The sequence below is a fragment of the Orbilia oligospora genome (genome assembly GCF_000225545.1).
Source record: "Orbilia oligospora ATCC 24927 unplaced genomic scaffold scaffold00054, whole genome shotgun sequence".
Classification (NCBI taxonomy): Eukaryota; Fungi; Ascomycota; class Orbiliomycetes; order Orbiliales; family Orbiliaceae; genus Orbilia; species Orbilia oligospora.
The window spans coordinates 1207566-1223494 of record NW_011645611.1 but is presented as its reverse complement, the minus strand read 5'-3'; the positions used below and the strand labels follow the sequence as shown (position 1 = coordinate 1223494).

General features: G+C 44.5%; 6 protein-coding genes across 6 annotated transcripts; 2 read left to right on the top strand and 4 right to left on the bottom strand.

The window, feature by feature from the left end:
* Positions 1-126: 126 nt before the first annotated feature.
* Positions 127-1193, bottom strand: AOL_s00054g383 (uncharacterized protein; the record flags this gene model as incomplete). Its single annotated transcript, XM_011121699.1, has 3 exons — positions 127-466; positions 556-1024; positions 1115-1193. 3 exons carry the CDS (start codon positions 1191-1193, stop codon positions 127-129), a joined length of 888 nt encoding a protein of 295 aa, XP_011120001.1.
* A 1202-nt stretch (positions 1194-2395) lies between these two features.
* AOL_s00054g382 (uncharacterized protein) lies at positions 2396-3004 on the bottom strand (the record flags this gene model as incomplete). Its single annotated transcript, XM_011121698.1, has 1 exon — positions 2396-3004. The coding sequence occupies one exon, from the start codon at positions 3002-3004 to the stop codon at positions 2396-2398; it is 609 nt and encodes a 202-aa protein (XP_011120000.1).
* A 903-nt stretch (positions 3005-3907) lies between these two features.
* AOL_s00054g381 (uncharacterized protein) lies at positions 3908-6399 on the top strand (the record flags this gene model as incomplete). Its single annotated transcript, XM_011121697.1, has 8 exons — positions 3908-4112; positions 4200-4451; positions 4528-4537; positions 4621-4651; positions 4710-4807; positions 4876-5362; positions 5441-6107; positions 6221-6399. 8 exons carry the CDS (start codon positions 3908-3910, stop codon positions 6397-6399), a joined length of 1929 nt encoding a protein of 642 aa, XP_011119999.1.
* A 632-nt stretch (positions 6400-7031) lies between these two features.
* AOL_s00054g380 (uncharacterized protein) lies at positions 7032-7687 on the bottom strand (the record flags this gene model as incomplete). The annotated part of the gene is made up of 3 exons (XM_011121696.1): positions 7032-7068; positions 7173-7423; positions 7523-7687. 3 exons carry the CDS (start codon positions 7685-7687, stop codon positions 7032-7034), a joined length of 453 nt encoding a protein of 150 aa, XP_011119998.1.
* A 2306-nt stretch (positions 7688-9993) lies between these two features.
* AOL_s00054g379 (uncharacterized protein) lies at positions 9994-13032 on the bottom strand (the record flags this gene model as incomplete). The annotated part of the gene is made up of 3 exons (XM_011121695.1): positions 9994-10493; positions 10552-10716; positions 10806-13032. 3 exons carry the CDS (start codon positions 13030-13032, stop codon positions 9994-9996), a joined length of 2892 nt encoding a protein of 963 aa, XP_011119997.1.
* A 1077-nt stretch (positions 13033-14109) lies between these two features.
* AOL_s00054g378 (uncharacterized protein) lies at positions 14110-15536 on the top strand (the record flags this gene model as incomplete). The annotated part of the gene is made up of 6 exons (XM_011121694.1): positions 14110-14257; positions 14358-14524; positions 14612-14644; positions 14714-14809; positions 14909-15083; positions 15157-15536. The coding sequence occupies 6 exons, from the start codon at positions 14110-14112 to the stop codon at positions 15534-15536; spliced, it is 999 nt and encodes a 332-aa protein (XP_011119996.1).
* Between the last annotated feature and the right edge of the window lie 393 nt (positions 15537-15929).

Here is a 15929-nt window from a genome sequence, read left to right as displayed (position 1 = left end):
AGAAGAAAAAAAACCTGTCTATTCCTGAACAGCAACCAACTACCTTGCATAATCAAGGGACCCTACGAGTTAAGGCCTTATAAGTGACGCTCTAAGCTTCAACCCCAATACAATAACAATATTATCTTATTCCTTATACTCCTTGTTCCAAAAAACCCTATGCCTCTTCTCCTTCCCCACAGTTCTAATCTTCTCCACATCTTCATCCTCAAGTTTGAACTCCGTGATCGCAAGCGCTTCCTTCATTCTCCATTCCTTCGAGGAGGTAGTGATGACTACATTCCCATCATCGACAGCCCAGCGCAGAAGTATCTGTGTCGCTGATTTATTATACTTCTTGCTGAGATCCTCGATAACACTATCCAAAGGACCCGGTGCACCCTTCGTAATCGGGATCAGAGGGCCGTAGGCTGCCGTTACTATTCCATGTTTGTTATGGTATTCCTTAAGTTCTGGGTTTTGTAGACTATATTTTTTGTTACACGGACAATATATCATTAGCAAGGAACGCCAGTAGTGTATATATTTATAAAGGTGAGGGGGGGGAATACATACTAAGGATGATACTCCACCTGATTAACCGCCGGCAGCACCCTAGCAACCTTTCTAATCCTCTCCAACTCCTCGACTCCAAAATTACTAACCCCGATAGCCTTCACCAATCCTTTCTCGTACAATCCTTCCAATTCCCCCCAAGCTTGTTCGATTGTTATACCCTTTTCCTTTTCATCCCAAAATGGCGCGTGGATTAGGTATAAATCTACGTAATCGACTCCTAGCTTTTTGAGAGATGTGGAGAGAGCTTCCGAGGGGGAGGAGATGGATTTGTAGAGTTTTGTGGTGATGAAGAGGGATGAACGTGGGGTTTTTGGAGAGGAAGAGGAAGAAGAGAGGGCGAGGCCGAGTTCGGGTTCGTTGCCGTAGGCTTCGGCGCCGTCGAGGTGGGTGAAACCGACGGTTAAGGCGGTTTGGGTGGCAGTGGTGATGGCTGGGTCTAAGGTTTCGTCGCCGGCTCTTTTGAAGTCTGGTTTTGTTATGAATAGGGTTTATATTAATATTTTTTGAAGATACTTATATATATGTATTTTGGAGGGTAGAGTAGGTAGGTACTTACGAGCGGTTCCGAGGCCGTATCCGATAACTGGGATTTCAACCCCGCCATGGTTCAATTTGATAGTTGGAACGGTTGCCATTTTTTTTCTTTCTTTCTCCGCTAGTAGATGAATTGGTTATTTCTTTGAAGGAATATTCGAGTTTTGTATTTAAATATCCAATTCCTTTTGTGTTAAATTTGAAGATTGTCAGAACGTGAGAAGTGGGAGAGCTTGTAGAAATATATGTTGTAGATTCGTAGTTCGTCTCAACAACAACAACAACAACAACAAAAAAAAGGGCTGGAAGACACAGAAATAATAGTTAGCGGGAACGCCTTAAACTTCTATATCCGTCTTCTCAAGCACAGCCTAGATCTCGATTTTGAAGCGCCAATGTCAAACCAAGCACGGACGAAGAAAAACTTGGGAGAATCTAGATCTTTTTTTGAATGGTCTGTAGAGAGAGAGAGAGAAAAAGCTGAATCCTAGAGGTCTGGCAGTGTTCTTTTATATGCAAGTTAATCTTCCAATACATTAATGCAACAACAGACTTTCGAATGCGGTTCGGCTGTGGGCTTGCTAGCTATAGCTAGTAGCTAAGCTGGAAACTAGCTATCACGTCACTTGTCCGGAGATTCGCGTTTGACCTTGTAATTACTAATCTACTTTTTAAAAAAATGATAGGGCTTTGCCGAGGCCGAGTTTCGATGCCGATTGCCGAACGTGAGTAAGTAAATAGTAAGTAAGTGTCAACAGATTGAATCAAGAAGGTGCTTTGTATCGATTTCAAACAAAATGCAATCGATTGAGTCGAGTCGAGTTTGGAACTCGAAAATATCCAACAAGTTAAACGTGTTGCGCGGATGTTCGATACATTCATTCATAAATTAATTAATTCTACGTTCAATCCTAGCCTATTATATACGGGTATGCTTAAGCTCTGTAAAGACTGGGTGTCAGTATGTTAACGTTGTATTCCCAGTCACATAAGTTGAATATTATATTGGGAGACACACAGGAGAGAAGGGCTAGATAGATCAAGTGTATATATTAATTATATCATCTAGTAAGGATTGTATTGTGAATAAATAATATAATTCCAAAGAGATTCAATCGAGTCTTGCAAACGAACATGCATTATAATATTAACGATACTTTCATTCATGAATCAAACATATGACTAAACAATCAATATTACTGCAAGCGGGTTAATTAAAATGGTGAATAAAAGAGCAATCGAAAACCATATCCACGAATATATCGAATTGAACCTCTGACCGATTCGAAGCTTCGAAGTTAAACTAAACGGTCCCATCCACACTGGTCCGCCCGGACACCCCTCCCATCTCCACCTCTCCCAACTTAACCTCTCGCACCCGTCTCTCCTCCTCTCTCCTCTTCTCAGCCGCCCTATTCCTCCTCCTATTCACAATCCAATACCCCGTCCCAGCCGCAACCAACAATCCCACCCCGGCCAAAATCGCCGCCACCGCAGCCTTCGAATTCTCCCAATTAAGCCCTACATTCGTATCATAATCCGGCAAAGTAGGCGGATTCGCACCGGCGCCCATAATCGCAAACGGTTGGGAGTAACTATAATTCCCCATCCAAGAATCATAACTCATCTCGATGACATATGTTTCTTTATCGGCAAGAGACCCCGGTACCATCCATCTGTAACTTCCCGTGTTTTCGACGGTGGCTATTCGACGAGCCCGGCTTAGGTCTGAGGGTCTTTTGGCGGCGGGGTTGAGGGAGTTTAGGAGGTAGATGGTGACTTGAGGGGTGGTGGGGGGACCGGTTATGTTGGTCCAGGTTATGAGGAAGGGTTTGCCGACTGTGAGGGTCGTGGAGGGGTTTGGAGAGGTGACTTTGTTGCCTTGGAAGGTGGTGAAGGTGGGCATTTCCATATTGTATTATATACTAAGTAAGTACTTAAGTAAGTACTCAAGTAAGTAGGTATATCAGAGTGGGATTCCTAAGTGGATGGATATGCAAGAGTTCATAAGATGCATCAAATTGAGGCTCTAGACTGATGGGAGGTATTATAGTAATGAAGATGGTATGTTGAAGGCTCAAAGGCTGGCTTTATATAAACATTTGGATTCTCAACATGATATATGATATCGACATTGCATTAAAGACCACTGAAAGAGAAGTCGGGGGGAATTAATGTCGGAAGCTAAGCGTTAACAGACGCCGACACTCCTCTATGCATGGTCCTCGGATTTGGTATGCCAACAAGTTCGTGCATGAAAACTGCATGTCATATGATTATCCATCCCGCCTCTCATAGGCGATAGATCTATAGAGTAACTTGCGGCTAATTAGATAGGCAGCTACTCTGTCGGTACCCGGCAAGGATAAATCAAATCGCAAGTACAGATTCAACCTTGTTAAGTTTTTTTGTAGCGAGGATTGAATCAAGTCGTCTGATACGATGTACTCGAGCTCTCTTTCGCCTGCGTCTGCGCCACCCATGCACTCACCCATGCATTATATTAGCTTAGACACCGGCGCGCGGAAGTTAAGTTAACGTCATTACCAAACCCGCCTTGGCGAGAACCGACAGCTTATAAACCCGCAAACCTATCCGATGCATGCTATAAAGTGAACCTGCGCCTGACATATGATATCCTGCAGCTTTCCCCCCTTCCAAAATCGCACATGCATAATAACCCCCCCCCTCCCTTCCAACCAATCCCATAGTGTCTTAATCTAGTCTTTTGAACAAGAGCAGGAACAAAATAGTTAAATCGGAGCTTCACAATCCCGAAACTGCGGACACGAAAAGAAGAAAAAAAAAAAGCTGCATGTTCCCGCCGCAGCAGATATTCCAACAGGCAGCAACACATTCGAACAGGGGGGTTCTTCGGGCTTTACCGCGGTTATTATTACTTTCTAGGAATTTCTCGAGTTTGATGGATATCAATACTGGGTATTCGGGTATGAGTTCTAAGGGTGGAGTTACATTAGATGAACTTCCAAAGTCACATGTTTTCACTGATAAATTACCTCGTAAGTGTCCCCATCCCATTATATATATATTTTAAAAAAACCTATTTTGGTAATGATGTTTTATGTTTACTTGTTATGATAATACAGCGGACCCGAACGTACCAACCCCACAAGTCGCGGATTCGAACCAGCGCCCCAAACCGGGATTGGTAAAAAATGCAGCGTTCACATGGATTAAACCCGAAGAAACGCCGGATTATGAATTACTCGCGGTTAGTCCTGCTGCATTTGACAGTATTGGATTGAAGAGAGGGGAGGAAAAAGAAGAAGGGTTTGGGAAGTTGGTTAGTGGGAATAAAATCTTTGAGGAACATTATCCTTGGGCTCAGTGTTATGGGGGTATGTTTTCTCTTTCATATAATTCTTGTTGGTATGGTATGGCGAGGGAGTTTGATTGTTGATAGGCTTTTATTAGGGTATCAATTGTACGATTTCTTCCTTTTCGTGAGGGAATGAAGGGTGCTTCTTTTCTTAGGGGACTGATAGCTAATGGGATACTTATTCTTAGTGGCCACTGGGCAGGCCAACTTGGTGATGGGGTATGTCTCTTTCCCAATACTAGCTAATACATAGTATATGAGCTAACAGAAATAACAGAGAGCAATAAGCCTCTTCGAGAGTACAAACCCTTCCACCGGTGTACGATATGAATGGCAGCTCAAAGGTGCCGGAACAACCCCCTATTCTCGATTTGCGTAGGTTTCTTTCACATACTCTTCCTTCTGAAGTTAAAAAGACTTTATATTGATAAATACATATACAGAGACGGCAAAGCAGTTCTCCGCTCTTCAATCCGCGAATTCATAGTCTCCGAAGCCCTCCACGGTCTAAAAATCCCCACCACTAGAGCACTCTCCTTAACCCTCCTACCCAAAAAGAAGGCACAAAGGGAAACCATCGAGTCCTGCGCCATAGTAACTCGTTTCGCACAATCATGGCTAAGAGTCGGAACTTTTGATTTACCTTATAGTAGGAACGACAGAAACCTCACTAGAAAACTTGCTGATTACGCTATTGAAGAAGTCTATGGTGGGGTTAAGAATTTGGGAGGTCCTAGGGAGGAAAGCGACGGTGGAGAACCGGATGGAGAACCTAATAGATATGAACTGTTTTATAGAGAAGTGGTGAGGAGGAATGCAAGGACGGTGGCGTATTGGCAGGCGTATGGGTTTATGAACGGGGTTTTGAATACAGATAACACGAGTATCTTGGGATTGAGTCTGGATTTCGGACCGTTCAGTTTTATGGATGTGAGATTCCTTTTTTTCTCTTTCAAATCTATATTATAAGGGTAAAATAATCAACTAACAATATCAAAAATCATCCAGAACTTCGACCCAAGTTTCACCCCAAACCACGACGACTCCTCCCTCCGCTACTCCTACCGCAACCAACCCACAATAATCTGGTGGAACATGGTCCGACTCGGCGAATCCCTCGCCGAACTCTTCGGCTTAGGTTCTCTCGTCGACTCCCCGCAATACCTCTCCTCGGGCCTACAACCCTCGCAAGTCGAACCCCTAACGAAACGCGCAGAATCCATAATCGACCGCGCGGGTATAGAATACAAAACAACCTTCATATCAACCTACCAAACCCTCATGTCCCAACGTCTGGGATTCCAAACTAACAAAGAAATCGACATGGAAAATCATTTTACTACCGCCTTGGATTTGATGGAGAAGTTGGGGTTGGATTTTAATCATTTCTTTAGGAGGTTGGCGGATTTACCTATCAGTCATATGGGAGATGAAGATAGTAGGGTTATGGCTGCTGAACATTTTTTTAATGAGAATTCGGCGGTTAATATGCCGGGTCTGGCGGCGAGGGATAAGCTTAAGGAGAAGGAGAAGGCGAAGAAGGAGATTGCGGAGTGGTTGGGGAAGTGGAGGGAGAGACTTGCGGAGGAGGATGGGGGGTTGGATGATGAACGGAGGCAGAGGGAGATGAAGAAGGTTAATCCTAGGTTTTTGCCAAAGAATTGGGTGTTGGATGGTATGGAACCCCACTGCGCTTCTTCTTCTTCTACTTATTCTGCTTACTTGAGTTACTGTGAATTCATACATACATTTCCAGAAGATCATACTAACGAAAAGGTCAAACGATAGAATTAATCAACCGCGTCCAAAGAAACGGAGAAAGAGATATTCTGCATAAAATCCTAGATATGTCGTTACGTCCCTTTGAAGACCACTGGGGGCCCGAGAGTGAATGGGCAGAAGAGGATAGACTTTGTGGGGATGTACCACCTCAAGATGCTGGGATGCAATGTTCTTGTAGTTCTTGATTTCTTTTTTTTTTTCCACTTTATATTATATATTGTTAAACAGAGGGAGGTTTCATCGTTAAGAGCATAATAAATAAATAAATGGAGGTTGAATGTCTATAAAAATAACTTTCGTTCGACAGAATATTAAGATTATCGATAGTATTACTTTTGGATTGGATATAGAAAAATTAAAAAGTCCTCTATTTTCTCTCATCCTTAAGGCCTTTTGAATTCATTTTCATCCCGATCATACACTTGCCATCCTATATAATAAATCCCCATCCCACTAAAAGCAAAAAAAACAGAAAAGAGAAAAGAAGTATTTAAATACCTACAATGAAAGTTGTAATTACGAAAGGGGTTTTTGTGTTTTTTTTTTTTCCTTCTCTCTTTCAAAGAAACTTTTTTCGTTGTTCATTTTCTGTGTCTTCAGATATTTCATTTTTTTCATTCCGCCATCCTCACACACAAAAAAGAGGAATAAAAACACCAAGGATGAGAAAGGTTGTTCTTGAGAATTTAGGATAATGATACTCTCCGTCGTAAAAGAGACGTTTTTGGTGGTGGTGGTGGTTGGAAGTTTGCCACATGGCATTCCCGTCTCCGAGTTATGTTCTTAACAATTCCAGGAACCAAACTATCCCGCCCACTTAAACTGGAAGCTCAAACTTCCTTCCCTGTAGAACCCTACACCCCCCAACCATTAGCACCTCCCAACAAAAAAAAAGTAACCCAAATAGTCTGCCAACATGCGAATGAAACAGTTTTAAAAGGGGAGGAAAGTAACTTACTTGGTATAATAAATGTAAAAGAAATCAGAATATAGAATCGTCTGAATAACACCTGCAATAACCGACAATGGATCCCAAAAGGTCGAGGTCAAGTATCTATAAATCCAATTGGGGATGTACAAAGCTCTGTACGCTCCCAAGGCAAAGATATAGTGGGTAGTGATAGTTTCGGCAGCTCCGGTCCGTTGTACCATAAACAACTGTGGCAGGATGGCGACACTTTCAAGCCAGATGCTGAAAGTCCAGAGAACCTAATTCACGGAGAGACGCCGCGTAAAGAACATTAGAAACCGGTCGACTTTTAAATTATTTAGAAAGAAAACGGGGAGAGGGGCAAGGGTATGAAGTACCTCAGCAGGAGTCCACTTATAAGGGAACAACAATGCCAGAAGCGCAGCACCTCCAATCAGGTACCGGACCTTGAAAGTGTCGATGTTAGGATCATGAGTGGGCTTGAAGGGACCAGTCATAAGATGAAGGACATAGGCCGATGAACCAATGAATATGATCTTCATAGTGGAGTTGTATAAGGCGAAAGTCCAGAAGAGATCTGTATGATGACGCAATTTATGAGTTTCTTCCAGGGGTAAGCTATAAGAGGATGATAAGTAGGTACCTAAATATCTTGTGACGTATACTAGAAGGTACAGAGCTTGTGATTTGAAGGATATGCCTGCGCAGCTCTGAGAGGCGAGTTAGTTATTGGGATCATTTCCGCAGGGAGTCGAGAGGGCGTGAAGCTACCTTGCTCGTCGACATCTTGTGGATAAGTATGAAGATACTTATCAGGTGAAATAGATCACCTAACGATTGAAACCCGTCAGCATGAGCCTCTCATCTAGAGCCTGAAAAAGTCGAATAGGATGAATAACCCACCAGCAAGTCGGAAGATATTCATCTTGAACGAGATTCAGCCCGAGAAAGGCGACAGATTCCCTCCTAATGTTCGATAATATCCCTTCCTCCTGGATTCCCCTTGTTGTGGACAAAAGAAACCCACACCGATCGTGATGGTAGAGCTTCGAGGTGTAGATGATATAGATGATGTCGTTCAATGGATGAACTTGAAGGTTGCACGCGATCAGAGCCAAAAACGTTACTTTCGAGGGGGTAGTCGGTTTCCTTGCGACCTGGTTCGTTGGGAGGCGGAATCTTTTTTCTCTAGATTGTCGAATGGGTAAGCTGTGTGCCTATCTCCTGTCGCGCAGAAAACGAATTGAAAGGTCGACGGATTGCTGGCTGGCAATTACGGCAGATTCGACATGGACAGACTGTAAAACCGAACGGAGGTTATTCGATTACCGCTACGGCCTGGAGAGGGTTTTAAAGGGTCATGAAGGAGCTCGATTTGGTGGATTGAAGGAGAGGAAGAAAGGGACGGGAGGTAATATCATTCAATCTGCAATGAGGACACGTTTTGGGACAGCCAAGCTTCATCTTCATTACCTGGCCGGTACATCAATTGCAGGTAACTAAGTAGGAACTATACCCTCGCTCACGCAACGCACGGAAACTCCCTCGTGGAATGTTGCATACTTCGACTATTGCTAAGTACTACCTAAGTATTCATGCAGAGAATTAAGGAGGTTTCGAGTTCTCGATCAGGTATTTAAGCAAATAGCTTACAGTTTAGTTTGGTTTGGTTTGGTTTGAGTCTAGTCTAATCGACGGCTTCTATTTTCTTATCATTATAACGAATTATAATGAATAACAATCATTACGCTGGGGGGATGGGAGAGGGGGATTCATGCATGTACAGAGGATAAAAATAATAAGATATAAAAAAAAAGGATACAATACTTGCAGTTCGGTATCAACAGAGGGACTGTGGATTTCGAATTTCAATTCGCAAATTCGAAGACTTTGAGGTGAAATTTTAAATTTAAAAGAAGGGGAGAAAAAGAATATATCAATATGTGAGTGAAGGTATGCAAGTGATATTACAAGCGCTGGCATCCACAACGACTATTCTCCAGGAACAGCCCTTTCAAAGGTGACCAGTCGCTTCTGATTAAAAAAAAAAAAAAAAAAAAAAAAATCTTTCGAAAAACCACAGGCCCAATGATGTGTAATAGAGAAGTAACAGCAAAATTTATCAAATGGAAATAATAGTGGATGAAAAAATACAATTACCTTTTGGGCGGAAAGACTGGTGTGACGCCGTCGGGATATGCTCCCTTTCCAAGAATAGGTCCCTCTCTATCATTGCATAGAAACTTTTTTAAGCCTTCCAAATTCCTGAAACCGTTCCAAATATATAAAAAAATCCGAAAGAAAAAGTTCAAAAAGAAAAGATATGGGTTGCATGGGAGTGTAAACGCCAATTTTCGTTTACCTTATCCTTCATGCCCATCGGTGCTATGTCCCTGACGCGGGTCGGATGGTCGTTGGTACCTGCAGGAGCTGTCGCCAATCGAAATCCTTCTTGCGTCGGTCTCTTGCAGCATTGAAACCCCATACAAAATGATCGCTCCAAAAATAAAACCAGATTCGTGAAGTGTAAAACAGAAACAAAGAAAGAGAAGATACCGTAGAACTCAGAAGAAAATAACATCAGAAAAAGGGGTCGTAAACTCTATATTCGTTAGTTGGGGTATTTGTCGTGCGGGTAGATAACAAGATCTGGGAAAAGAAACTTTTTTGGGAATCTAGGGCGGGTGCGAAAAGCAGTAGTATATATCAGGCCAAAGAAAAGATATGAAGAAATGTTATAAAAAAAAGGAAAAAATAAAAAGGATGAAGGTGGAAAGAATAGAAAAAGAATAGATGGCATGCTGGAAAGCTGGGCGAGGCAAAAAATGGAAAGGATGGCATCAACGTCTCAGTTGTAGTCGGAGTCGGTCTTCGAGAGAGCAATGTCGCGTAGCTCCCAAGACCGATTGGGATCTCGGGCGTCATTAGAGGATATCCAGCCACTAACTTTCCTTCGCCATCGCTGCTCTTCCTCCCTCTGTCTTCTAGTAAACTCCGGTCCGACATCAAACTCCTCCGCCGTCATTAGATCGTTAAGAGATGCGCCATGTGCACTATCTCGGGTGCTTCTTTCAGTCATAGAGTTCGTATCCTTCAGATCGTCGATGTCGGCTAAAGCGTTGGCTTCGTCGTCCGAACCGGTGTCATCCACCTTGAGCCAGCACATATGATTGGGATCAAACACCATCTTCCCAACAACCTGGATGTTTTTAGATGACTTGACGCTGGAGATGAGAGCTGGGCGTGGGAGAGCGGTGGGGAGAAATTCTTCTTTTTCAAATCCGCGGACTGCGTGTTCGTTTCCTTCCCATCGGAAGGTTGTTGGATTGTAAACCATATCGTTGACGGCTATAAATACCAAACATTAGTTTAAGCAAGCAGAACATTAAACAAGACTTCTACCTACCCTTTGCTTGATTTGGTAAGGTTGCGGCGGTAATGAGCTGTGGTCTTTGTGGCATATCATGATTAAGGCGCTTAGGAGCTTTGGTTCGCCAGGATGGCCTCTTCTGCTCGATTTCGCCTACGAGCGGAAGGGCTCCTCGCTGTGCTGAAGGGGGAGTTATTAGGCCTAGTATTTAGTTAGCACCAAGCCGAACCCTAGAGAATTTAGGCAGGGATAAAAGGGTAAAAAAAGAAAAGAAAAGAAAAAAAACTTACGACGGTTGGAGCGCGGTAGCTTAGTTTCCTTGACGGGTAGAGTTCCCTCAGGAGGAGCAACGGTGTTGAGAGTTGCCCTTTTGGTGGACCTTAGGGCTCGCGGAGCTCCTTGACCAACAGGTTTCACAGTGAATTTGCTTTCGAGTTTGAGGCTTGTCGGAAGATCATCGAAAGCATCGAGCTCGTTACCAATGCCGTAGTGCCGTTTTTTTACTGGTGCTAGCATGAAATTTGTTGAGGCAGCTTCCTTTCGGAGAGGTTCCGGTGCTATAACTCCGGATGCAGATGAGGGTGAAGCTGTAACTGCCACCGGTTGAGCATTACGAAGCGGGGAACGTTCCCTAATCCTTGACGACCTACTTGGAGGACGGGAATCTTGGGCGGACGGAGGCCGTAGGGCTTTTGCAGACGACTTTCGCTGGAGTTTACTGAGAACATGTTGTGATTGCGACTGAGACGCGCCTGCTGGAAGGAACGGTGGCCTTTGTGAGGGTGTTGATGGTCGGCCTGGAGACTTGGAACGACTACCAATGCTAGCGCGGGAAGAAGGTCGGGACGTATTCATGTATCTGTTTATCGAATGACTATGCTCCGCGGATGGTGATTTCGGAGGCGGTCCGCGAGACTCTGACCGATTGCTTGATCTAGACGCAGCGCGACTGTTGTTTCGGGACGGTGGCCGGTTGGGCATAGTACGGGAAGGAGGTCTATTAATTGGTAAACCCTTGTATCCTGCTCGAACTGGTAGCATTGTCGGTATGGTAGGGATTGTGTCATTCTCGGTGAAGAAACTTCGAGGGATTGGGGGCACGGGAGGAGGAAGCGCCTGGGGGAGTTTCATAGGGGCCGAGTTCTGGGCTTTGAGGTTGGGTGTTGATCTCTGGGGTCGAAGAAGTCGTGATTGCTTGCTGGGATCGGTACGCTTGAGAGTGGGTTGGGGCCGTTTTTGGTTATCTCCTTTCTGGGATTCGATGCTAATTTCCAGGGAAGCTGGGCGGCCCGGTGTGCCCTCGTCAACCGATTCTAGCGTGCTATGATTGGAGCTGATGGAGAGCCTCCGCGCGTGGGATTTCTTCATTTTCTGTTCCCCAATTCTCGTAAACGTTAACGTGACAGCGCTCCTCCTTGGACTCGTGGGAGTGGCTTTTAAGAGAATATTTTTGTTGCGGTTGATTTTTGAACTCAGAAGACCACCTTCTCCGATTTCAATGTCATCTAAGAAATCATCTTTGGATTGTTCGCCAGCATTTCGAAGGTCGGATGCGGTTCTAGCGAGCAATCTGGATTTCCGTTTTTCCTCAAGCGCGTATTGGAAATCGAAATCGGCTTGGGGCAGCTCGATGCAGTTGAAACTCTCGTCTTCGCTTTCTACTGTAAAAGTGCTTGCCAAACTCGGACTCATTGTGGACATGATGGAGTTGGATCGGTATCTTCCACCGTGCCTGGTACCCAAGCTGCCCTCTGCCAGTTCATCGGTATCGCTATCCATGAAATTTGAGAGATTTGCTTGAATTTCGGACTTCCTTTCGCTACTTGGAACAACCGGTAGATCGGTCGGGAGGTCGTCAATAGCATCGAAGGCATCGAAAGGATCGGTGGGAGGCGGCAACTTAGCGGCGAGTTCCTGTTCAGACGGGATTTCGGGAGTTGGTAATCTGAAAGCATCGATGAGGGGACTTCTCCTAGGGGATCTTTTGTGGGCCCTGATAGTTGGAATGTCATCTTCGTCATGGAATTGGCTCCTTTCATCCTCAGAGGAGGTTTGGAAGGCGTCAAGAGGAAACTCGCTGCTTCGAACCTTTTTGACGGTTAAAAACTTGGGAACAGAAGTGTCGATTTCCAGATCCTCGGTCCAGTCGACCTTGACTACGCGCTTAGAGGAAGCACCAATTTTTCTGATAGAACCCCCGGTGAGAGCTGAAGCAGGAATATCCTTAGGCAAGGGGATGCCGGCTTTGTTGGCAGAACGGATGGCATCCTCAGGTGAGATTATAGACGCCAAATGAGGCAATACAAAGTCCTTCTCCATATCATCCATGAATGCGAGGTCGTGGAGAGTATCGCTGGCGACCGAGAGACGGGAAGGAGTCGAGCCACGGTCGCTGAAGCGAGAGGAAGGTTTCGACATGCGAAGGTCGCCGACATCTTTGAAGTCATCGTCATCGTCCCATGATTCGATAGCGAAGCTCGGAGAAGCACCTTTTTTCTTCAGAGGTGATGTTTCCATCCCTCGGGAGAGTGAATTGTCCGGGGCAGCTTGGCGGTTAGGTTCGTGGAAAATGGTCCTTCAAGCTGGTAAAAAATTCGACAAAGTCTCCCTTTCTCCGAATTTTGTCTTTTGTATTTCTCGCTTTTTAGTAATTAAATAGTTGGTCGGTGGATGCCAGATCCAGGAGAAGCTGAAACTGAAGCTATATTCGGAGTTGAAGTCGAGATTGGTACAAATGTTGAAGGTGAAATGGAAAGGCCAGAATGGTATTAGTCGGAGTTAATATATTCTGTGCCTGGTATTTAATTTTTGATACCGCTAGACGATGGAGGAGAATGTCGGAGTTTGAAAAAGCAAGAGTATTATTAGTGGTAGTATGGTCGTGATTATAATGGTCGATTATCGTCTGAGCATAAAACGTCGAAATTGAAGTTGAAGTTGATGAAGCCGGTGATGATGATGTCGATGGTGATGATGATGGTGATGATGATGTTGAGGAGAAGGAAGAGGGAAGAAGGAGAAGAAGGAAGAGAGAAGAGAAGAGAGAAGAATGTGCAGTAGTTGCAGTAACGTGCAGTGCAGCCCAGTTGCTAGCTTGTTGACCGAACAGGACAGGACAGGACAGCATCCACCCACCGGAGGGAGGGACTCTGTCTCTATGTGTGAGAGAATGGGCCCCTTTCCCTGCAGACGACGGGCACTTCTTCCTCTCTCCTCCTCTCTCTTTTTTCTCTTTCTCTCTCTCTTCTTTTTTTTTTTTTAACTTCCAAAGGTTGCATGAATAAAAACCCAGCAGCTTGGGCTTGGGCTGAATCCGAGCTTCAACCGAAGGGAGAAAAAAAAAAAACACCTGCAGAGAAGGCCGCTAGAAGGAACTGACTGCCACTTTGGCCTGGCCGGTTTGGTGTTGACCTGTACTAGTGTCTGATTCGATGGCCATCTCATGGTATATGCACTGCACTTCCATGCCCATGACTCTACCCTATTATTATTATCATTATATTATAAAATACCGATTTGTACAAATATATATAAACCGCATCGCCAGATTCCGTTCTACTCAATTACTATCGAAGGGATGGTAGTGTAAAGAAAATGCGTCCGTCAAAGATCCTCCGTGTCGCCCGGTCCGATGAGAAGGAAGAATCAGCCGTAATTCTCCACGTCCAGCCAACAGCTGCCACCATTCCCCTCAATGTCTCCATAACCGCCACCGACGGCTCCGAAGGTTATGGTTTGACGCGTATGTTTCCCCATCTATTATTTACTTTTACTTTACTTACTTACTCAGGTAAGTACATACTATTTTTTAGATGAAGCTAATTTTTTCTATGAGGATATAGTAAAGGACAGCAAGACGAAGGCACTCAAGGACCCTTCGTCTGAACAAAGCGACGATGATTGGAAAGCTGTTCTTAGAGCTGTTCTGCTAGCTGATGCTCCTCTAGAAGAGCTCCATCTGCTCAATAACATTCAACTCTCGGCTCTCGTCAAGAAGGACTCCATATCTGTATGTCTCTCTCCACCCCGTACCAATTAAAAAGAGAGTTGAAAATGTGCTAAGCTATTCGATTTATTTTTTTATTATTTAATTTAGGTCAGCGTGAGGGAAGATGTCGGAGGCATCCGAGTATGTTTTATCTCCTGCATAATGATCTTTATATATATACGTTTCCTTTCTAACAAAAAAGCTGTGCAGAGGAGACTGGGTGTCCTCCAATTTACACCCCAGGATGTGGAAATCGAGCTCTGGGATTGGCTGGATGCTGTTTGTAAAGAGAAGGATGACGCCCTCGTATGTTTTATACCCACGTTTTTATACCCACTCTCGAAAGAGGACTGGATTGAACACTAATTGATATTAATATTAATTTTGATTTTTAAAAAATACTAGGTGAGATCAGCCAAGGCAGAGAAAGAAGCCACAGAAGCTCGGGCCAAGTTGGAAAAGCTAGAGAGGCAGATCCAGGATTTGTCTTCGGCGAAGAAGAAGCACGAGGATACTCTTATCCTGCAGTTTCAACGCCTGCTAAATGAGAAAAAGAAGAAAATCAGAGAATTGTCACAGGGTAAAATTTCCCTTCTCTCTTTCTTTCTGCTCTATTCGATTGTGCAACTCTGACGTCTAATATGCACATATAGGCCAACGTAGCGTTGCAGCAACAGCAGTACCGGGAGCGCATGTTTCAGATGAAGAAGCGGAGGAAGATGAACCTATGGAATCGAATCCGAAACCCAGGCTGGCGGAATCGAAACCAAAGAAGAAGGCAACAGTGTCAAAAACAATCACTGGGAGGAAAAGAAAGCAACCCGAGGAAAAGCCCCCATCTGAGGAGGGCGACGACGACAACGACGACGATGCTACTGGGGACGAAATGGTTATTGACCGGGATAGTCTTGAGGAGGATAGCCTCAAATATAAATATTCAGGTGGTGGATTTGATGCAGAGGCGGAGGACCGCCAGACCACGGACGAAGACACTCTAGGCGGCACGACCGATGATGACGACGAAGAGTTATAATTACTCAGTGTATGTATGTACTTACCTAAGTAATCACTTATCATACGTGCTCCTCCAGTGTTAAAGTAGAGTAGAGTAAAGTATTATCTATCGTAGAATGAGAATTAGAATGAAAATGGACTAGCCAGGGCAGCATAGCATACATACTAAGTACCTACATAGCATGGGGGATACCGGTAATGCCACACAACACAAGGCCCCCCTTCCCCACCGCTGGCACCAGCACCCAAACATCGCATCTCCACCAGCCAATCACCCACCTCACCCATACACTGCCATCATCAACCAACCAACCAAACATCATTCCTTTCTTCCTTCCTTCCATTAGATTATATTATATTATACCACTACCAACCAGCCGACCAACCATCGTCAACCATCATCATCAACCAT